Source organism: Hypoxylon fragiforme, assembly GCF_022984875.1.
Source record: "Hypoxylon fragiforme strain CBS 206.31 chromosome Unknown GGS25scaffold_5, whole genome shotgun sequence".
In the NCBI taxonomy this organism is placed as follows: Eukaryota; Fungi; Ascomycota; class Sordariomycetes; order Xylariales; family Hypoxylaceae; genus Hypoxylon; species Hypoxylon fragiforme.
The window spans coordinates 342,455-364,590 of NW_026054760.1; the positions used below are offsets into that span (position 1 = coordinate 342,455).

Consider the following 22,136-nt stretch of genomic DNA (forward strand, 5'->3'; position numbering starts at 1 on the left):
TTAATTAACCGGGCGTCTCGGCAACTACAGTACAGTCGATGTTATGCATCCTTGAACCAGCGTAGGAAATAGCCGGAACGCACAAACAATTAAGCGAATAAATACTACGAATGTAACGATAGATCGGGATGAGCTAAGCCAAGTAGGACCAAGGATGATCCCGAGGTCTTACCTCCAAGCATCGGTTGAATCCGATGCGTTTGATTCAGGTTTCTTACTTTTAACACAACAGTATCCTAACCTACGTTCTCACCTTTAACACCACAGTATCCTAGGTTCTTACCTTTAACACAACAGTAACTATCCTAGGTAGGCCCAGAATTAAACGTAACGCCCAATCCTTCGTTTGTTGGATTCTCGAATGACCATGGTCACAAGATGTTACGATCGCACACTACACTTATGTGTGACTTCTATCGTGACTGTCTGTCATCAGCGGGTCAAATCCCTTGCTACCTAGGTACCATTAATACTAATGATAAGATCTCTGCCGAATGTTAGGTAGAAACGGTGGGTTACACAACGATGCATAGCGATGCACAGGACTAGGAACCAACCGCTTTTCGCCGTGTTGAGAACTCGAGAACCAACGCCGGCCAAGGTCGGGCTAGGGATCACCCTTGGAATTATCCGCTCAGCTTCGATCGCTATTCCATTTCGAGTTCCAACTTTCCTATTTAAGATCCATACTACTATGTAACTACTCCATCAAATACAGAAAAAGTCCTTCTATGGTCGAGAGATCGAGCTAAGGAGCTAAGGATTCCTCCGGCAGCTCATACCTTGTTCTACAGTACTTGTCTGCTGTGCTGGCACACGGCAGAGAAACGGTATGAAATCATGTGGGGGCGGATCATCCCTACATCATTCATCATCTATCGTCCAAGGTGGCAAAATGCCTGTCTAGCTCTAGCGCTTAACAGCTCTGGTAAGCTCCGTGGCCTACGAAATAGTTGGCTGCTCTAGGCCCTCTAGGCCATCTAGGCTGCTCGAATATACCCAAGCTGCTACCTACCTAGTACACAGCTATGCCTGTCATAGGCCTCCCATCCCACTATGCCCACACTGCCCCTCTGCAATACGTATTACCTACCTAGGTAGTATGGGTAGGCACTACATATGTAGGCAGGTAGCAAAAGAAGCTGGGTACACACCTACTTGACATCACCTCACATGCAACCTTGTAAAGGTTTTCGAGATTCACGACACTTATTCGCTACAGTTTCGGAATCTGACAACATCAGTTACCAGCGCTGGAACTTGCGAAAGGGGACATGTCCAACCAAAAATCAACGATTCCTGCATAGAATAAACGTTGGGGCGTAGTTTTCGTGCATGACAAGCGCCTCTTTAACTGGCCCAGAGACGTCCCTACAGAGGTCTCCAACTGTCATTACTACCCTGCTGATTCTCACCTACGTCTTTAAAAGTCGCGCAGCTGTTCTCTACATTCGTTTACTCCCTGCTTAATTTATTGTTGGAGTAACCATCACTCGAAAATAAATATCCTTATTATCATCGCACAACATGCCGTCGCGACCAGGCAACCGTCATAGTCGGTATGAGGAGGAAGATCCATATGTATTCAACGATCCATATCGACATTCTAGCTCGCCCATTAAGAGTGGCGGTTACGAATATGTTGGCACATCCGAGGCTTCTCTAAACCCAAACCCCAGACCTCGTCGCGTCCCGTCTCCAGAACCCGATCATCGCCGACGAGTAAGCCCGCCTAGAAGACACCCGAGAACCACGAGTCCTCCACGGCGCACAAACCACGACAGAGCATACACCCCACCACTCAAAGCCGATCGCCGGCCATCACCCCCTAGAGCATCCCGGCGCAACTCCCCATCACGTCGGGACCGGGATCGAGATGGCAAGAGAGACAGCAAAAAGGCGCCCAACAACACCAAACCCCGCAAAGACGAAAGTTTCATGGACCGTCCCGGCGTGAAACGCACAAAATCAATCGGCCAACAAGGCCTAAAGTTCATCAGCGAAGCTGCAGCCCTATACGCCGCAACGCAAGGGCAACAAGGCGGTGGATCCGGTGGCGGCAGCGGCCGCTCCCCTAGCCGCGAGCGTCCCCACCGCAGCTCCCACCGCGACCCCGACTCCCGGCGTCGCCACCACCGCCGCCATTCGCCTAGCCTATCACCATCACCACCGCCCCCAAGGCGCTCCAGAGCACACAGTGACGCCCCCCCACACACTCGGCGGAGAAATAGATCGCGCTCGCTAAGCAGCGACTCCGACTCCGAGTACGAGCGCGACCGCGGGCGGCGGCATAACAATACCCACTACCGCCAGCAGCCACCCCGCGGCCGCGCCTACACCGTCAGCCGCTCGCCCTCCCGCTCGCCCTCGCCCCGTCGCCACCGCAGCCGGCCCTCCAAATCCGCCTCCTCGACCCACCGCCCCCACGCCCGCGCCTCCTCCTCCTCCGCAACCTCCAAGCTTGCCAAACAAGCCGTCGCCGAACGGTGGCAGACCGCCGCGCGCGCCGCGCTCGAAGCAGGCGGGCTGACGGCGTTCCGCCTGCGTAAGGACCCGGGGAGCTGGACCGGGGAGAAGGGCGCGCGGATCGCGACGGCGGCGCTGGGGGCGGCGGCGATCGACGCGTTTATTGACAAGGACCCCAGGCAGACGAAGGCGAGTGGGGTGAAAGGGTTCGCGGAGAACACTATTAGCAGTTTGCTTGCGTCGAAGATTATGGGGGTGAAGAGTCCGGCGGGGAAGAGGAGGGCGCGGTCGCGGTATTGATGGGGATGTTGGGTTTTTTGTTTTGGGTGGTTGGATCTCTTATGGTTAGCTGGCATCGTACCTTTGAAGCGGTATGGAAGGTTCTTTTTAGGTATGATGCGGATATTACACGAATAAGGGGGAATATAGGCTGGCAGATTGCCGATGATGCGACAGGATATATGGAAGTTATAGGATGGAAAAACGGGATATCCTTATGAGGTTATGATACTGTTTCTTTTGTTCTTGGGCGAGATATAAAGCGTCTAGATGGATAGCGCGCATGGTGTCTAGCGTTAGGCACTCAGCTCAGTTTATTGTCATTTCCATTAAACTTCAAGTGTTCCAGGGCTTTAGCTTGTTCGTTCATCTCTTGTGACGTTTCCTGTTAATATGATCGCTGGATGAGAGGCGTGGGCATCTCCTTATAGTAGCATCAACGTTGGATTTCGTGGGTTCCCCGGTTGCCCTCGATTTTACGACTCTCTTGATGAAGGAACCAGATATGTTATCACCGTAGGCGGACAGGTCGATTGTGTGTGAGGCAGTGAAATCTTCGGCGTTGCGTTGAGAACCCTCAAGAGCAGAGGTCGAACCAGACGTGCGCAGCTGAGGAGAGAAACAGCGTTATCAACTCCAGGCCGTCAATATCTACACCAATTAACTGTCACAGCCCCGGTGCTACCAAGTCCCTCGATACGGCTCCAGCGCATCATGCAGCCTCCCCCAAAGCCCGCCATGCCACGTGCGAATCTCCTCCCACTCCGGGACCCCCAAACTCAAGAACATCAGCCAGCCCCCGACCACGAAATCCGCATAATCCGGCTCCTTGCCTCCCAAGAACGGGCCCTCCTCAAACCGACAGCACCTCGCCGCCTCCCCCGACTTAACCTTGAACGCATCGAGGACCGGGCGCCGCGCCTCCCCGCGCACGACCAGCTCCTCGTAGCTCTGGACGCCGGCCCGCCGGCAGAACTCGGCTTTGCACTGCGCCTCGGTCGCGGGGTCGAAGGGGAAGCTCTGCGAGCACAGGGGCGCGGCGCCGGGGAAGACGGAGTCGATGTGCGCGTTGAAGGCGGCGTACAGGCCGGGCGGGTGGCGGAGCAGGAGGGGGGCGGAGGGGTACTTCTGGTCGAGGTAGAGGGCGATGTCGAAGGAGTCGCCCACCACGGTGGTGGAGTTGGAGGACAGGTCCTGGATGGCGGGCAGCGTGTAGAAGGGCTCGCCGTCGGCGAAGAAGCGCACGGGGGGGAGCCCGAGGCGCTTGCGCGTGGAGGTCACTTGGGATAGCTCGACCCAGTGGGTGGTGAAGGGCGCGCGCTTGAAGTTGAGGGCGTATCGGGTTTTCCACGGGTTGGGGGCGAAGGGGTGGATTGGGGGGCCCGAGGCGATGTCGTAGAAGAGGATGTCTGGTGGTGGGGTGGAGGTCATTGTGAAGATGTGCGGTTTGTGTAGGTAATGAGGCTTCAGTAGGAACTGGGCACTTAATAGTATACGAAAGAAGGGAGTTGAGTTTAGAGTGACTTGCCTTGCTTTTTAAATGCGATTCGTCTATGTAGTAGCACGGCAGTGTTCCGCTTTTCCTATACGCCGTATTAGTTGAAATATAGTGTGCTTACCTTTTGGTATGCAGCGACATCATTATGATTCATATTGGATACCTACCCACCTGAGGTGGCGTTTGGCCATGCAACCCCTTAAGAACTTCCAGAACGTAATACCACTTACACATAACTTCTCCCGCTCCCGAGATGATCATATCATCGCTCAATTTAACCCGAATATCTCGAGTTTCTAACTATGATCTGGCGTATACTGTAGAGATATTCAAGTGTCTGATGTGGGGCCATTTTCAGCTCTAGCTTTGTACATCACCACATCCATTAGAGTAGCCAATGACCGTAAAGTTGCATATAAGTAAATCAGCCACGTTAACTAGGTATATAGGTGAAGAAATCCATAGAAGGTTGAAATGCCCCATACCAGTGCCGTCTGCTAGACCCTCACATTACCGCTAGACCTACCCAAAGCGAACCCTAAGCCCTCTACTGTCAGATTTTGGAATACCAACATCGCTATCGCGGACAGGAACAATATCCGACTCATCGCAGTCCAAACTCATCTTGTGGCCACCGGGCCGGAAGAGAACACCCAGCACAATGAACAGTTCAGCCCATGCCAGACTACTCAATTTACTGTTATCAACACTCCGCGACCACTAAGATAAGTCGGAGCGAGGTTACTTACTTCATGCCCAAGCAATTTCGAGATCCTTTAACAAATGGGACGAAATTCCGAGTCGCGCGAGGGTCAACATTACCCATCCAGCGCTCGGGGATGAACTTGTCAGGCTCGGGATACACCTCTGGGTCCATGTGCATGTGGCAGACTGACATCCCGACAGGTGTCTAATTCAAGCTTTATGAGACGTAGGTAGCTTCAAGGTTCTCATAGAAGGCGACTTACATTCCTCGGAATAGTCCACTGCTTGTACTGCAGCTCGCAGTCTGGCGAGGCCCGGGTGCTACGCCTGAAAAAGCGGCCAATTCTGGATCACCTTGTTAGCATGAGCACCACCCTTAAGTAGTGGCTCACTATAGCGATGTGCAGAGTAGTTAGGTAGGTAGGTACTAACCGTAATCCCTCCTTAATGCAACCTGCCAGATACGGGACCTTCTCGAGGTCTGCCCATTTGGGGGTTTGCATGGGGAAATCTCCTGTAACGTCCTTCAGCTCTTCTCGCAGCCTCTTCTCAATCAACGGGTCAGCGAGAATGTAGTATGTCGTGATAGAGAGTGTGCTGGCTGTCGTGGTTGTTCCAGCGCCCAAAATTGCGAACGCTTCTCTCTGTAAGCGGCCCGAGTCCTTCTCAGGCTCAGGTAAGTTGCTCTGGAGAATGTGGTGGAACACCGACGTCTTGTCGGACTCCTCAAGGGCGTGCTTGTTGGCAATATCGGACTTCACTTCCTCCAGCCGCCGCTTGCACATCTGTATATGAGGTGGTTAGCAGGTATATGAGTTCGTTCAGGGGCTTCAAGAGCAGTGACTGACCGCATGGAACATCCTGAACCCACCGGCGCGGGAATTGATCTTCTGCAGAACGGTTGTCGGGATCATTTCAAAGATACTTCGAAACAGATAAACGGTAAGCGATGAATATAATGAAACATGCATGACTAGAATAGATAGTAGGTACCCACCTGTTGACCCATGGAAAGTGTCGCGCGTATGGCACCATGGCCAAAACGCCCATCATACTCTCATTCCTGTTAACGAATCCCGATGAGCTAATACGTGCGACTTTGATCCAAACCCAATCTGTTGTAACTTACCATTCCGGGTTGAAATCGGGCGCCTCGAGGAACCTCGGATTCTCACCACAGGTGAACAGCGTTATGAGATCTCCAACCACGCACGTAAACGCGTAGTCAAGCCGTACCACTGTATCCGTTCCCGCGAGGAGACGCAACTTGTCATCTAACCTTCTGGTCTCATCGTGAATATTGGACTCCAGAAGGCTGACACTCTGTCTCGAGAAGAAGTTATCGACCGCTTTTCTTCTTAGCTGCTGAAGCTCGTGGCTGTATGTCGCCGCGATCGCGCCTACATACAGGCTGGCATTTAGATATTCTCCGAGCAAGTCGTGCTAGGATAGTTTCTGGCCTACCGTCAATCCCGAGTCCGACACGCTTGCAGACCAAGTTCGTCCTTCGCTTTCGGGCAGAAACGTACACCTCGTTGAAGAAGTCTGGGTCGCGAATCCTGGAACCCATTAGTCATCCACATATGACCCCTTTTAGTTACTTTCTTGACCAGAAGGTGTGGTGTCCGGAATGAGAGTCGGCCGTACTTACTAGCATATATATTAGTCGGAAGCATCAGAAAAAAGGGCTCCAATATGATGTATACCGAAAGCTCCGAGGGATTGATGCGAACAATGGGACCTCCAAAACCATGATTAGAGTTACTGAACTTTGACAAACAAGTACATTGGTATGTTTACCGTATTCATCGTGCAGCTTTGCCAGAACATCTGGGAAGTTGGACTGATAGAGATCGAAAAAGGCCTCGTACAATGATGTCGCGGCCGCGAGCTTGGGTCCCGGGAACTTAGCAAGCGGAGAAAAGAAGAGACGGTAGATAACAACGCATGACCGGTATAAGACCGCAGATACGAGGATACTGCTTATGATACGACCGTAGTCGACATCGGACTGCGACATTGTAAACAAGCTTTGAAACTTCGTGGTGACCATTTCTACGATATCAGTAACCCAGGCTTAATGACACGAAGCTGAAGTGACATTAAAATTATGACCACTATAAAGGGGTGTGTGAGTTTAATATTCAAGAAATATAGGTTAACAGGGCTTATAAAGGAGCTAGGGGTGCTCATTCCGGGAAGAGGAGATGAAGCAACTTTGGGTAACACACACTATCCGATAATCTGTACCTACCTAGTTAGGTAGGTAGCCACGACATATGTGAGAGCATACCGCTACGCTAAAAGGTGGACGAATTAAACACTCATTAGTGTCTTGTATATTCGACAACATATCAGAAGGAAGCCAGTCTGACCACCTGGATCCTCGTCTCGTACTTGCATGTAGTGTAACGAACTTTATCTTTGCTCCTCTACGTTGTAGGTTAGCAACATATCACCAAAGAGGGCCGTAGACCGTGGCCTACCTAATTGTCTACCCGTATATAGTCAGAACATCATTAAACGTGACATTTACAATACTTTTCTTTCACAATGGCTCCTGGCGTGAGAGTTCTTGGTCATGGTCCTGACGAATGTCTCCTTGAACGAAGTCACCAAGTTAGCAAAGGAGCCCCTAGTGATGATGTGGCCGGGGGGCTTGAGAATGGTAATGCGCGGAACCAGCACAGAAGAACACCCGGACTCATAGAGACCTTAGGTCAGAATGGTGTGGAGGCGTTCCTACGGGGCATTCCGCCTTCCCCGCGATCTGTTGCGCTTACACCGGCGACGCCATGGCTGACGCCGCTGACTCTTTGGCGCTGGACATGCTTTCGGACTCCCCAAGGTATGTCAAGATGTACGAGTACGGTATATCAGTTATTACCTAGTGCCTGTAACGGGGGGATATAACAAAACAGTTTCATAGGCAGGTAAAAAAAGAAATAGATTTCTTATACTTCTCCAGGGTAACACAACATACGCAAGGCAATCGACATGGACCTAGGACTAAAGCCGGTCAGGAATCCTATCAAAGTGCCCTACGAAACCCCCCAGAAATTATTAGGGCTTCGCATTTCCATATCCGGGTCTAAAATCCAGACCTCATGACAAATACATACCAAGTACAGTGTACACGCTCGCTGGGGATGCCGAAGCGATGGGAAATGAGGAAGCTCGGACTATATTAGATACCGATATCTACTAAGGTCATGGCGAGTATGAATAAAGAGTGCTAGTAAGATATCAGAGAAGGCAGTCCTAACAATGGTCAGGGAGGCAGCGTGGCGATGAACGTAATTTCACCGGAAGGCTCCTTGGATCACGTGATACCCCTGTTGGCAATCTTTCACAACCGCGTAAGGAATGTGTATCCTCTCTCATCTGAAAGCTCATAATGTGGAATTGCTGACTATCATGTTTGAAGTAGCTCAACATTCTCTCACTTAAGGCTTCCCTGCCTAATGAGCAGTGGAATGAAATGCCCTTCTTCATCACTTTGAGTCGGGTATCTTCCATCCTCCTGGACATAGCTTCTGGAAGACCTGGCCTGGGTCATACTTTTCGGACACTTGTTTCATGAAGCTAATATTCTCGGCGCCGTAGCTGCCTATCACATCTTGGCTTTTGTCCGCGTAGTTCGAATAGACCCAGCTATTCAGGCCGTTTTCCACGCTAGCCGCATAGTCCCGGATGACTTGGAAGCTCGCCTGCAGCTTCGGATACACGTACGCTGCCTGCTCGGATGTCTTCATCATGGCGGTGTAGTGGAATAGAATGGCATGGCCGCTGTTTCGCTCAATGCCCATCACGTTCCCGCCTGCGGCGGCTGAGTGTTCCGCGATGATGGTGGGGACGGGTTGGAAGATGCACTGGCTGATGAAGTCGCCGTCAGAGACGTAGGCTCTTAGTTCGTTGACGAAAGCTTGGTGCGCCTGGGCTGCTTTCTGCATTATGCGCTTGTCGTTGTTGAAGCAGAGGGTGAACCATGCGTTGCTTTATACATGTTAGGATGTCGTATGTGATCGATATGACATGGGTGTGGGCACCCTGCAAGAGGACTGGCTACTTACTGATAGTCTCGTGGGAGCGTGATGTCGAAGGACAGATCATAAATCGTCGTCTCCTTCGTCGTATCCATGACTTTGGGCAGCTCATGCCAGCCCTTGAATTCAGGGCCATCTGAGACACCCTCGCCTTGGTAGACCACAGTTGCCGCGACGTTTCCACCAAGAGCTGGGAAGTAGCTCATGACGGCCATGAGATAGCTATCTGGGTGTTGAGGTTGCTCTTCGGTGAACCTCCACGTTACATCTATGACTTCCGGAATGGCCGTGGTGGGGGTGACGCCTATGCCCCCCCAGATGCGATCGGAGGGCAAGAGCGGCATAGTAAAGCTGGTCACTATTCCGAAGTTGTTCGACCCCCCTTTTAGTGCTCGGTAAAGATCCGAGTTGGAATTTTTATCCGCCGTAACGATGCGCCCGTCCGCTAGGACGACTTCAAAGGAGAGCACGTTGTCGCACTGGAACGGATCTCATTAGTCTTGCGTCGATTTATAGTGGGCGCCAACCGTATGTATGCAGTTTCTTGTTGAGTTTTAACTCGAAGATAACTTACAGCCCATCCGTTTTTCGCCGACATCCACGTGCTCCCGCCACCGAGGAGAAGACCCGAGACTCCCACATCGCCACCCCTTCCTCCGGCGACAGTGCTCTTGTGCTTCGTGCACTCCTTATATACGTCTCTCCACGTATTCCCTGCGCCAAACCTCACTGTTTTGGAGTCAGTGTCGACCGTAACCCCAGTCAATAAGCTAAGGTCGATTGTGACGCCGTCCGCGATGTTGTTCGTTCCAGGAACGGGTGAGTGGCCGCCACATCGGATGGCGAACTGCCGCTTCTGCGCAACTAACGCACTGAGAATGGCTGAAACTTGTTCCGGAGAGTTCGGAAGAACGAAACAGGATGGCGCGAGCCGGCTGTTGACTGCCCAGTACGAGTCCCGGCGGGAACCGTAGTGGGGATCATCGCGCAGGATGACTTGAAGATTGAGCTGGGTGTCAAACGGGTTGGCACAATCGGGCACAATGGCACTGGTGGGCTTGGAAGCCATAGTGTGGTCCAGCTACGAGATAGATGCCTAAAGATGCTGTTTAGTTAGGTATATGGATAGATTAATACCTAGGTGTAGGTGGTGATCGTGAAATATAAAATCCTGGTTACATGAAAGTTATTACTAAGGGTGTACTCATATGAAAAGTGGAATTTGAACGTTGGTTGACATGATTAACAACGGTTAACCTAATTCGGTAAATTATACGTGGGAGTGTAGGATCATAGTCCTACGAAACGAGTGGTCACCTGACCTGGCGTCCGGGATCGCGAGCAACAAGTTCTATAAGTAGCATAGTGGTTTGGGGGGTGCTGATCATACAGACCACGATCCGTTTTGCTTGGAGGTGACTCACTTCATCAGGCCCCTGGGGGGAGGTACGTAGGTTATCTAACGATTGTAGGCCTTTGAACTTCAAATCCCGCGAAATAGGAGCCATCCGTAGTATGTACCTAGTCTTCACCCACATCATTATACATAAAACATCGTTTCGGTTGATTTTCTCTTCTCTTTTTTGGTTGTTGTCAGTCAATCTATCTATTACTCATTGTCAAATCAAGCGATTTATCTAATTAGGAGTTGTGACTTGCGAAAGAAGAGGACGAAGATTAATCTCTCTTACGTTGTCGTAATCAAATCAGGTGCAATATATCTACCGAAGCAAGCTTCCAGAAATGGAAAACTTCCAAGCATAATGCATTGGCTCTTCTTTCTCTTTCCTGGACGTACGTTCTAAATACCAGTCTGGTAGAATGGCAAGGCCTTCGGTTGTAGCATTTCAAATATCATCGGTCTAACCCCAGACCCGATTCTTCTCCGCGGGCTTCGTTGGATCTATCGCGATGAGTTGAACTTGCTTACATGACAGGTATTGAAGTAGATGCAGATAATGAGAGTCATATAGTTGGTTGTATGAGAGAGTAAGTTCTAGTGGTTGCTACAAGAGATGTAGACAATACCTACCTAGGTACATATATACCACAGGTGTGGGGCGGATAGCCACGTAAATATTCGAACAACAGCCTGAGGGCAAGAAGTACTAGGTACCTAGTCTGATGGAAACTGATTGGTACACCGTCGCTCCTAAAGTACCTTGTATCTTTCAGTGTCCTGAGGTAAAACTTATATAGCCCAGTTGTAAATTAACCAGTACCTCCAATCTACGGCCCTGAGTTGGGAAAATGGTCCCCTGGCGCAGCGGTAGTAGGCGTGAAGAGATAGAAAAGCCTTTCAAGGCTTTTCGAAAGGTCGAGGGTTCGAATCCAACGCAGGGCGGCAAGACACAGGACGTGTATAGCCACTTGTTCAGGTCAAATGCTGAGGATTCGAATCCGGAATCTAGCTTTTGCCATTTTTTTTCAATTAAATCTACATTTTCCTAGATTCAGTTTTATGATTTTTCAGCATGACGAAGCGACTGGCAGGTGTTTTCTGATGAAAAAAATAACATAACATTCCGATTTTGCGTTTTTTACTCATCCACCTGGGAGGTTATAGCTACACAAGAAATAACGGGCTTGACCTAGTATCTTCACAGGCACTCCCACTTAAAGACGTTTGCTCCCTAGAAATTGTCGCGAGAGGAGTTACCTCGGAACATGTGGAACTTCCAACGGCCTGCATAGCTGCCACTCATATAGCTCGGTTCCTCAAACTAATCTACACGCAAGGGAGGTAATCTACACCTAGCATCACTCTTCCTATTAGGTATCTATTGCCAGCATGACTATTTTTCTCGGCTAGGAATACAGACTTGTCAATCACGTTAGCAGATCTAGACAAGGTCAAAATGGATGTGAGGCCTTTCATAAGTACATAGTAGGCGCGAAGCTAAATCAGAGGCCATACCCATGCTGGATACTCCCATGCCCCTTCAAAATACAGTCGCAGCCACCTCGTACTGATGGGCGCAACAACCCAACTTCAGGCAAAGGTTAAGGATGCAAAGAAACGTATTACTAGCTGTCGTGAGCTTTTAATTGAGTTGATGAGCAGGCTGATTTCAATTGGGAAGCGGGTTGTGTACAATCCTTAGTACTCTGACGACCATTACATCAGACATATCATATGTATCCGGAATACAGCCTGTATTATCTGTGATCGCCTTCCAACGTATAGCTGTCCCTTGATAACGTCGTTGTCGCCTGTCTGTTTAGTAAATGATACAACAAGTCGCGTAATATGTCGTATGGTTATCCAGGGCGATTCTTTGGCGGAAAAGCCTGTCGGGAATATAAGATCGGATGTTTGCAGTTTCAATTGCTTCATCATACGCAGATATTTCACCGGAATCGAATCATAACTCCTCGTAGCAAATTTCATCCGGGAGAGGCTTCATTGTAGTCATGTTTGGCATGCTTTACTTCCAAGCTTATACAGATAGAGGCCGAGAAGTCGATAGAGGAGATATAAAGAGGCAAGATCCCAAGATGTTTTGGATACTGAACAGCCTATCGTCGATCCCAAAGGATGCTATCTATACGAACGAGACTTATCGTTACTGACAGCTTTGAGATGTATACCTCAAATCCGCGATGGAATCATGCCGCTCGAAGAAAGGACATGGTGGTCTGAAATATCAAGAACGGAATGCATCCGACGGATGATTTCATAGCAACTATGTTTGTGCAGGCTGGCCAGGCACGAGCAATCAAATAGTCCTACGCGTATATGTACCGCACTGCATCACGCGTCGCCAGGCCAGCGAACTTGTGATCTTGAATAAAATGTTGCCCAAAAAAAAGAGAATGGCAAATATATAGACGCACCAATATTCTATTCCGGACGGTGATTGGCCAGAAATAAATCTGGAGGATCAGATCAGGACTCGAAAGTGGAGCTAGCAGAGGTCTGACCAATGGAAAATCAGGATCAAACCGGATTGGGCCTAGCGTGGTTCTCAATAAGACGATTTAGCGTCGATTCCCCAGGTCGGGATCAGCCAATCGGAGAATTGAATCAGAGGACCCACTGGGTTTTTTTGACTGCTTCTCGCGTTCAAGGCTGAACTGTTAACTTCTTTCCTCCTAAAACATTAACCAGCCTCGTTCACTCCATCGCTATTTACGTTCTAATTCATCATTCAACTCACATATCTCATTGGAACTGGCCTCTCAGATATATTCTGCCGTTACAAAGGTTAGTTGGGTGTTCTCTCCCTTCAGCTTACTGCTTGTTTTCTCATTTCGTCGTCGGTTGAGGTCATCACCGTCGCGACCACACCGCAGCTTGGACCAACTTCACTGATCCTCCGCGAATTATCACCACAGTGGTTGACTGTATTTTAGCACCATTCACTTTTGCAAAAATAAAGTCCAGGCACCAAACCATTCATTAATCAACCAATGAGCGGTTTTTAAAATCAGAACACCATTCAATCTTCTCAACCATTCAGAGCACGGGCCCTTACTGATTAGGATTTACTGATTAGAACCTTCTCCCGTCGAGTATAAATACCGAGGAAGGTTGCCAGATTTCATCCTTCTTTCCTGCTTTTCGTTACATACGAAAAAAAAATTCAGACCATCAGACAATTTGCAAAGAAACCACGCCCAGCACCTTCAATCATCAAGAACTGAAGCAATCCTGAGCTCACCTTTGCAATCTCATCAATCATAAGTCTGATTTTCTCGTCTGAGATCTTCTCATCGCCTCTTCCGATACACATCGCAAGGCAACTTAAAACTCCTCATCTCATCGAGTGGCTGTAAACAAATAGGTATGTAGCATTTCCCTGTCGCTGTTTTCCTAAGCCCAATCCAAAGCTCAGAATTCCACTACCCCGCCAAAGTCTTCTTGCCCCGCCATAGAACTCTCACGAATCTGACCTTGCCTTCATCCAAACCTCAATACTAACAAATAACCAGACCTCGGAGCTATCTCTTCTTCAATTAAACATTGAAGGAAGTGCAAAAAGCATCGTCTACCAATCACTAGATTCTGCTTTACATCAGCGTTAGCAGATCAGCATCTACAACCACTCGCGCTCGCACCAATTGGTCGAGTGTCTTCATAAATTGCATAGTGTCAGAGACAGCAATCTCGCGAGTAAGTAAACTGTCCTGCTACTTACGTGTCTTAAACGCGTCCTGAACGCGTCTTAATTGAAATTTTGCGCTAACTTATCAACTGCTAGATTTTCTCCCCAGAGTCTATCATAAGACATCTGCATTCGATTTGAGAATCTGATCTCTGGATCTTGTGGGAAGATAGACTGTTACTACACAGCAGACATCGCCCAATCAAGAACACAAAGTTCCTCATCTTCCATCACAACAATTACCTCGACACCAGCTACCACTCAACTTCTTAATCAAAATGGCCGCACAAGGAAACGCTCGTGTCCCTACTCAGGAGCCCGCCAACAAGGGAGTTGCCACAGAGCAACGACTTCTGTGGAACTCGGACAACGTCAAAGATGTTGCGGAATCATTGGGAATTTCTAAGCTTGGTGAAGAAGAACTGCGGACCCTATCTCAGGACGTCGAGTACAGAATTGGCCAGATCATCATTGAGTCGCTTCGGTACATGCGAGCCTCAAAGCGATCAGACATGGTCGTCGACGATGTGAGTGAGGCATTGCGAACACTCAACGTCGAGCCTCTATTCGGTTACATAACCAACCGACCATTGAAATACGGAGAGGCGAGCTTAGGCTCACAGGCGTTGTACTACGTGGAAGACGAGGAACAAGAATTTGAGAAGATGATCAACTACCCTCTCCCCAAGATCCCACGCGACTCCACATTCACTCGTAAGTTATATGAAAAGATCTGTTATGACAATTTTTGCAAAATGCTAACATTTCTCTACAGAGCACTGGCTTGCCCATGAAGGCGCTTTGGTTAACTGCCCTGAGAACGTATCGACAGCCGAGACGCGAGCACAAGACATGGCACCTAAAGGCCCTGGCGCTAACCCCGCCCTGGCCGCTCTTGCCGGTCAAGATAACCCAGCTTTTAAGCCGTCAGTAAGGCACGTGGTTTCTCAAGAACTCACATTGTACTTCGAGAAAATACAAACTGCTGTAATGGATGAGCGCCCCGATGCTGAGGTTCAGAAATTGAGAGAAGCCGCATTAGAGTCTGTCAGCTCGGAATCTAGCATACACCAGCTGGTTCCCTATTTCGTGCAGTTCATATCCAACGAAGTCACGCATCATCTAGACGACATATTCGTCTTGCGACAGATGATGGAGCTCACGAGGGCTTTGATCAACAACAAATATATCTTCCTATCTTCATACGCAAGCTCGCTATGTGCCCCAGCCCTCACATGCGTGCTGGGTCGTAAGATCGGAAGAGAGGTCGGAGAAGCCGCACTCCGCGACCAGTACCAACTTAGAGAGTTTGCTGGGAGCCTTGTCGGCCAGCTTTGCCAGAAATACGCCAAAGATAACAAGGCGCTCCGACCGAAGCTTGTCCGCACATGCCTGAAGAACATCCTCAAGACCACCAACCCACCATCAGTATGGTACGGAGCCCTCTGGGCACTTACATCAGCTGGCGGTCCTGAAGTCGTTCGAATTATCTTACTACCAAACCTGAAGAAGTTTGAGACTAACATGCTCATTCCTTTGGGGCAAAAGACCGACGACTTCAGCCGCACGGAGTACGAATCTCTCATAGCAGCTATATTAAGAGCTGTGCAGAGTCTGGTGGAAGACGGCGATGCCACGATGGTGGACGGCGCTAACGGCCACTCAACCGAAAGCGAAGCCAGCCAAATCAAGTCGTTCTTGGGTGATATAATCGGCGATCGTATTCTAAGACTTGGCAACCATGAACTAAACCGAGTCATACTAGAGACGCGCCACACTCAATGAAGGGAAAGGTGGAAGACACTAAGTACACCTACACCGATTGAGGGCTTCGATTGAGCTAGAGGAATTGGGGAGGCAGGTGTCCGGATGATGATACCCATGCGATGAGAATATACGGGCGTTGGAGTATTGTATTGTGCCTACCTATGGTACATATATCATTTGTCTGCATACGTTTCAGGAGTTTAGGAGTCTTGGAAGCCGAGACTACCCATGAGCTACCAGCCATGATGAACTAACTCATTACTAAGGAACTGACATTGATATTTCGCGGATTATAGGTATACATACACAAATGTGTAGCCCCGCGTGGATCCCACACACACGACAGTGGGATTCTTAATACAATACAGCGCAATTCTCAACCCCCCTCATTAAGACTTTTACTTGTTGTTTTGATCTCGTAAAGTGACATGAACTGTAGTGAACCATAATGAATTATCCTTTTCGTACAACAGTAACAGTCTCCGTATGAATGTGACTACGTAGCTAGGTACTTAGAGACACAATCCAATTGCCATATTGAATTGACCAATTGCTCATGTGCCTACCCGGGTAGGTGCTTATTATTAATGAATGGGTTTAGCGACCCAACCGCATCATCCAAGCCCCCGTTGTGACCCTAGAAGTTGCCTGGTACTAACTAACCACCTACCCTTCCCTTTCGCCCTGGATGATCCAGTCCAAGTCCAATCACAGCAAGAAAACCGCACCCAGCGTTCCCACAAGACTGATACCCAGAACACCGTAGCTCGTCTGCTGAATCGTCGCCTTCTTGAAGCCCACCGCGAAGTCCCAAACCAAGTGGCGGATACCATTCGCAGTGTGGAAGAAGAACGGCCAGGCGACGACGGCCTTGAGCGCGGAGTTGATGAAGGGGGGCAGGTTGGCAGCGGCCTCGGCGAGGGTCGCGCTCTCGACGTGCCAGCCGGTCAGCGGCGCGGCGAGGTAGGCAAGCGAGAAGGCGTAGAAGGAGGTGCTGAGGGCTTGCCCCGTGATGCGCGTCCAGATCGAGGCGCCGAACCAGGTCTGCGTGTAGTCGTAGGCGGTCAAGTGAGGGGAGACGGGGCGGGAGCGCCGTTGCGAGGCGAGGAGGGACTGGCTGTCTTCGATGGTGAGTTTTTGGGTCGCGGCGGTTCTGTGGGCGGGGTGGGTTAGTTAGATTCTTCTTCATCTCGTGGCGTTCTTTACGATCGCAATAGGAGTAGGGTAAGGGGAGTCATTACCTAGTCTGTTGGCTGGAGACATTTGCTGCTAGAGAGAGGCGTGGGAGGTTTTGGGAGAAGAGGACGGCGCTGGGCTGCTTTGCGGCGGCTGTTTTGCATTGTTAGTCACCAATGTCCATGGGTTTGACAGGTCAATCAACAAGCTATCGCAAGCCATGAATGACACATGGTTGACACATGTAGCTAAAAATTTATCTATTTAAGAAAGATGGGATGGGAGCTGTTTAATTACCTTGCCGCAACGCCCGGATGCCAACTCTCTGTGCGTTCATCGTTGCTAGAATAAGGTGGGATGAATGGTGGGATGATTTGCAGACTCTATTCCGCCTTCGCCTGGTCTAGTGATGATGCTGTCGGCGTCGTGGGTGGCGGTTGAACTAGACCACGAGCGAATATCAATGAAGATCAATATGATACTTCAAGATCTTGTCTTGTTGATTACAACTGGTAATGATGCGCTCATAAACGTCAATTAACGGCAAAAGGTAGAATGGATGGATGAATTTCGGAACGAGAATGATCCAAAAAGATCCCAAACTCAATTCGGTCCAATCGCATCTCTATCCTCGGCTTTTTCGACAGCCAATTAAATCGCCGGGATTGAATGCTGACCATCGAACACATGCAGACGCTAAAAAAGAAAGTACCGAAGTACCTGTCTCCTTCCAGCGCTTGAAGTTGAAGTGAAGATTAGTGCGAATTACTACATTAACGACAACTTGCACTGTACAAGTCGGAGCTAGCCTCACATCACATGACCAGATGGTCCGTGCAACGACATCCCAACCAACCCAAAAGATTTTCTCGCCAAATTTCACAACTCTCCTTCCTTCCTTTTTTCTTCTTTTTTTCCTCAGATAGCCAGAGCACCCAGACTGCTGATGCCCTTTTCCACATTTAGACATCGGACAAGGTCAATTGACGGCTTCTTGCCGTTATGGGTGACTCTCAGAGCAAACATTCTTGGGAAAGAAGGATCCTTCGTTAATCTCGACGTCAAGTTCTTCGCCGTCTTGACGCCGTTTCATTCTGTGATCTACATTCTACTATTCAGTGCTTGGGAAAATGTTTTTTGGGACGAACCTTGTCACGCGTTATTTCTCTACGTGATATCTCTAACTATGAAGCAGGGCTGTACATCACACTTGCTTACATCTTTCCTTCATTCTTTCCTCGTGCTTCAACAAGCATCATTGCAGTGCCGTGACAATCAGAACTTTTTAATAATTGAAGTGAATAACTACAATCTAATCATATTAAATAATTAAAATTTGTCTTACTGTCATGGTACTAGAATGATGCTTGTTGAAGCACAAGGAAAGAAGGAAGGAAACGTGTGAGTGTGACGTACGGCCCTGCTTCATGGTGATCTCACGTGATGAGATCACATGACAAGACCCGACCACGACAATGTTATGATAGCTGTACTTGATGTTTTTATATAGAACTAACATATCTTCTATGTATCGAGCATAGCTCTCTGTCGTTAGATCTCAAGTACTTCTCTACCCCTCAGTCGCAACGGAGAGGGACTTGTCGCGCCGCAAGTCTTCGTATCTATCCCTTTTCATTGCCTCTCTACTCAGGTACATAGCCGTATTATATATATTTCACGTCAATTCTAGTATTTATATTCCCTCCATTCAACTACATGGACGATCAGTAGGCATTCATTCTTCCCGTGCTTGATATCATTTTTGTTTTAATTAAGCCTTGTCCAAAGGCCAGGGGGATGTCTTCGTCCTTGACGACCATCGTCGAACCCAGCTGAGCTGGTGTCAGAACATACCGCGACGCCAAAAGGTAGAATGGTTGATCTCTCATTAAGTGTTTCTCGTTTATATCAGTATATCTGATAGCAGGCCGCCTTCTCTTAGATATATATACATCTATCACGCTCATAAGAGCCGACTGGTAGCCATCTATTTACCTCCGGATCCTGTTAATCCAGGGCTGTTAAGCCATTGGACGGCCAGTTAGTCTCGTCAAAGCCGCGATTCAAATTGGTTCTTATAAAAATAACACTCAATGTCATAAAAACGAGTCCATGAAGCAGTTAAGGCTGTCTTAGGACTCTTATTTTCATAGATCATTTATTTTGAACATTTATCCCACTTCCACCTCTCAACGGCCCGTCGAGGTCTGTAATCAGTAGTCATGTTCTCTACAATGAGTAGAAAAGGATACATCATCACCCTGGTTGCCGGTCAGGTTGTTCCCTGGCTGATTGATGAGCGCAACTGCTTGATCCGTGCGCGTCGTTTAAGTGAATGGTTTACACAGTCCTCAGGCGTCTACCATTGTGCTCATTCAGGGTGCAATAAAATTTCAATAAAACTTGCGCACATTCCCATTCATCTACCTGACACGTTTGCCCGAATGGGTCCTCAGGCAGCTAACAGTGCGATCAGTCGGAAAAAAGCCTGCTCACTTTCGACTATATAAATCTGGCACGCTCTGCCAGATTTCACCTTCGGCCTTCCTTCTTTCAAGCTTTTTCCAACTTGCCAAAGTCTGGAAGGTTTTGGTTTTCCCACTGGATCATTAATTAAGTCCTCTACAGGCTTTCAATTACCTTCAAACGTTTGACATTACTGTAAGTTCACTTCCTCTGTTGATACCTGTCTTCTAACCTACCGACGCATATTTGTCCTCAATAAATACTAACCTTCACACAGCTTTGCATCAAACATCGCGTTCCTTGACTTTCCTCTCCAAACAACACGCCCTATTTAGGGTTCTCCAGTAAGTACCATTCATACATCAGTTATCTACTATTTCACTATCCACCACAATCCATTTTCTCCTTCACCCTTACACGGCGCTTCTTGGACAGCCACCAATTTATCCAAATACTTTGCTTCTCTTCTTTACTTTCACCAGTAAAGGTATCTACTGTTCAACTTCCCTTTTCTTTTCTCTGTAGAAGTCCCAATAAAAACATCGGCCTACTGTGGTCATTGACTGGTACGCGCGTCTCTCATCATACATCTTATACATTCACTTCCCATTTCCCACCTCTTGCTTCCAACCATTATCCTAATCTAACACTTGAAGATTGTTCATCTTTTCACTACACTGGAAATAATTGCACTATCCCAAAAAATTTCTCATCGTACCTACTATTATTCATTCCCTGTCACACTCTTCCGCAACTTACATGCTTTGTGCAGCTATCCCTCGATCTTAATCTTGTCGCGCCTGTAACAATATCGACTCTATACATAGACGTACGTTATTATAATTCTTAGCCTACGTTTGTCTTCGCGGTTCACTTAACTAACGATTATTGACCTAGGCTTTCAACATCTGTTGTAAAGCAATGGATTCCTCTGCCAAGATCACAACTCCATCAGAAATGCAGACCATCAACGAACCAGTCCAGCTGGCAGCTAGCCATGATCAGCAGCCAAGCCAAGACGGTACTCGTCTTCAGCAGGCCACCGCCCTCCATACCACCGAGATCACAGCCCTGAAGACGAGGGTTGCGATCCTGGAAGCTGAGAGTTCGAGCATGAAGGATGCCTTGACACACATGCAAGGCGTCCTAGCTGATAAGGTGTCGGAGACCACCATCCTCCAGCACAGCATTGCGGATCTACGACATCGGCTAGACTCAATTTACCTAGACACCACCACAAACAACCAGGCCGAACCTTCAAAGACCGAACATCTTGCAAAGCAATCAATGCCTATCATCCCGAAGCTAGTCAGCCGTCATGAGCAAACCCAGAAAGAGGACACTAAACCTCCCAAGCAACGTCAAGAGACGACGACAAAGCAGCGGATTGCACCCGGTATGGAAAAGTCCCGACATGCCCAAATCGCACCTGGTATGGAAAAGTCTCGACATGCCCAAGTTGCACCCGGCATGGAAAAGGCTCGATATTCCCAAATCGCACCCGGTATGGAAAAGTCCCGCCATGCTCAGACTGCTCCTAGCATGGATCAATCTCGAAATGCTCAGATCGCAGCTGGCATGGAAAAGTCTCGCCATGCGCAGGCTACAGGGGGATTAGCCAGCTCCCGACACGCACATGTTGGTGGCGGTTTGGCTGCATCACGCCATGCGCCAATTGCTACTGGCTTAGCCGGCTCTCGTCATGCGCCAGGCAACAGCCAGCCAACAATCAATGCTCAAGGCAATAAGCCCGACTCCCACTCGACTTCCAAACAACCTTCTCACCATGCCAACACGACCGAGCCAGCACGCCAAGTCTCTCGCAACCAGCCCTCGCTCCCATCTATTCACGCTGGAAACAAGCCCGCACATAACCCTGAACTGAAGAAGGATTTCACCGCCTCCGGCCTTACTCACGAGTCCAAGAACGAGGCCAGTGGCAAACTTCAGGAGGGTCGCATAAGCGTGGAGGACAAGCCCCGACCCAAGGTCCTTGTGTCGAGACATATGTACGGCACAGCCACACCCCTAACCACTGGCAAGAACGACACGGCGCGGTCGGGCTCCCAACAAAGCCTACACCACCAGCCTCCGGCGAGCGGATACAGCCATGCCGAAGCCAGGAACAATATGATGGACACCGGAGCAGCACCCGGACCCAAGTCGAGGTTCTCGATGCTGCCGCCGGCTGTTCGTGTCGCGGGCGCAGAAACTGCGAGCACATTTCGTCGGGCACAACCTGCCCCCACCCCCACTCCTGAATCTGAGTCGTCCTCGGAAGCTCAGGCGGATGGTAAAAAGGAAGAGCTGGGGACTCCTATCTCTCCTCATGCAGTCCTAAAAAACCTGTACCAACAGGCTTCCACAACCAACTGGGCCGACGAGGTCGAAGAAGAGGAGATGGAGAAGCAGAAGGAGCCATCTGCATAAGACGGGAACTGAGCTCCTGAGGCTATATTGGTTGTGGCTGGATACGAAGGGCTGAGGATGGAACGTGGACAGATGGAGGGATTAAAGGTCTACCTTTGTACGGTTTTATGGCGTTACGATGATACCCACGACGAGCCTTACAAGGTGGCTCGGAGTGCAATTGATTTGACGAAATGGTTTCGTTCACATGAGGAA

At 49.2% G+C, this 22,136-nt stretch overlaps 7 protein-coding genes across 7 annotated transcripts; 3 read left to right on the plus strand and 4 right to left on the minus strand.

Moving 5' to 3' along the window:
* The first annotated feature begins 1,114 nt into the window (after window positions 1-1,114).
* GGS25DRAFT_262365 (uncharacterized protein) lies at window positions 1,115-3,120 on the plus strand. The gene is made up of 2 exons (XM_049257309.1): window positions 1,115-2,810; window positions 2,858-3,120. Exon 1 carries the CDS (start codon window positions 1,528-1,530, stop codon window positions 2,764-2,766), a length of 1,239 nt encoding a protein of 412 aa, XP_049116285.1. The 5' UTR covers window positions 1,115-1,527; the 3' UTR covers window positions 2,767-2,810; window positions 2,858-3,120.
* A 1-nt stretch (window position 3,121) lies between these two features.
* GGS25DRAFT_262360 (uncharacterized protein) lies at window positions 3,122-4,543 on the minus strand. The gene is made up of 2 exons (XM_049257308.1): window positions 4,474-4,543; window positions 3,122-4,328 (listed from the first exon to the last, which is right to left on the minus strand). Exon 2 carries the CDS (start codon window positions 4,174-4,176, stop codon window positions 3,427-3,429), a length of 750 nt encoding a protein of 249 aa, XP_049116286.1. The 5' UTR covers window positions 4,177-4,328; window positions 4,474-4,543; the 3' UTR covers window positions 3,122-3,426.
* GGS25DRAFT_531344 (putative benzoate 4-monooxygenase cytochrome P450) lies at window positions 4,544-7,001 on the minus strand (the record flags this gene model as incomplete). Its single annotated transcript, XM_049265487.1, has 10 exons — window positions 4,544-4,928; window positions 4,993-5,153; window positions 5,212-5,293; window positions 5,381-5,733; window positions 5,797-5,872; window positions 5,946-6,011; window positions 6,078-6,348; window positions 6,413-6,507; window positions 6,559-6,598; window positions 6,749-7,001. The coding sequence occupies 10 exons, from the start codon at window positions 6,999-7,001 to the stop codon at window positions 4,766-4,768; spliced, it is 1,560 nt and encodes a 519-aa protein (XP_049116287.1). The 3' UTR covers window positions 4,544-4,765.
* A 1,441-nt stretch (window positions 7,002-8,442) lies between these two features.
* On the minus strand, window positions 8,443-10,063 carry GGS25DRAFT_521314 (FAD-binding domain-containing protein; the record flags this gene model as incomplete). Its single annotated transcript, XM_049264037.1, has 3 exons — window positions 8,443-8,944; window positions 9,022-9,473; window positions 9,569-10,063. The coding sequence occupies 3 exons, from the start codon at window positions 10,061-10,063 to the stop codon at window positions 8,443-8,445; spliced, it is 1,449 nt and encodes a 482-aa protein (XP_049116288.1).
* A 3,881-nt stretch (window positions 10,064-13,944) lies between these two features.
* GGS25DRAFT_262488 (DUF1546-domain-containing protein) lies at window positions 13,945-16,174 on the plus strand. Its single transcript, XM_049257310.1, has 3 exons — window positions 13,945-14,110; window positions 14,199-14,816; window positions 14,878-16,174. The coding sequence occupies exons 2-3, from the start codon at window positions 14,381-14,383 to the stop codon at window positions 15,885-15,887; spliced, it is 1,446 nt and encodes a 481-aa protein (XP_049116289.1). The 5' UTR covers window positions 13,945-14,110; window positions 14,199-14,380; the 3' UTR covers window positions 15,888-16,174.
* Window positions 16,175-16,257: 83 nt separating this feature from the next.
* GGS25DRAFT_489049 (succinate dehydrogenase cytochrome b560 subunit) lies at window positions 16,258-17,615 on the minus strand. Its single transcript, XM_049260869.1, has 3 exons — window positions 17,343-17,615; window positions 17,111-17,198; window positions 16,258-17,022 (listed from the first exon to the last, which is right to left on the minus strand). Exons 1-3 carry the CDS (start codon window positions 17,380-17,382, stop codon window positions 16,578-16,580), a joined length of 573 nt encoding a protein of 190 aa, XP_049116290.1. The 5' UTR covers window positions 17,383-17,615; the 3' UTR covers window positions 16,258-16,577.
* A 2,817-nt stretch (window positions 17,616-20,432) lies between these two features.
* On the plus strand, window positions 20,433-21,941 carry GGS25DRAFT_521317 (uncharacterized protein; the record flags this gene model as incomplete). The annotated part of the gene is made up of 1 exon (XM_049264038.1): window positions 20,433-21,941. The coding sequence occupies one exon, from the start codon at window positions 20,433-20,435 to the stop codon at window positions 21,939-21,941; it is 1,509 nt and encodes a 502-aa protein (XP_049116291.1).
* Window positions 21,942-22,136: the final 195 nt, after the last annotated feature.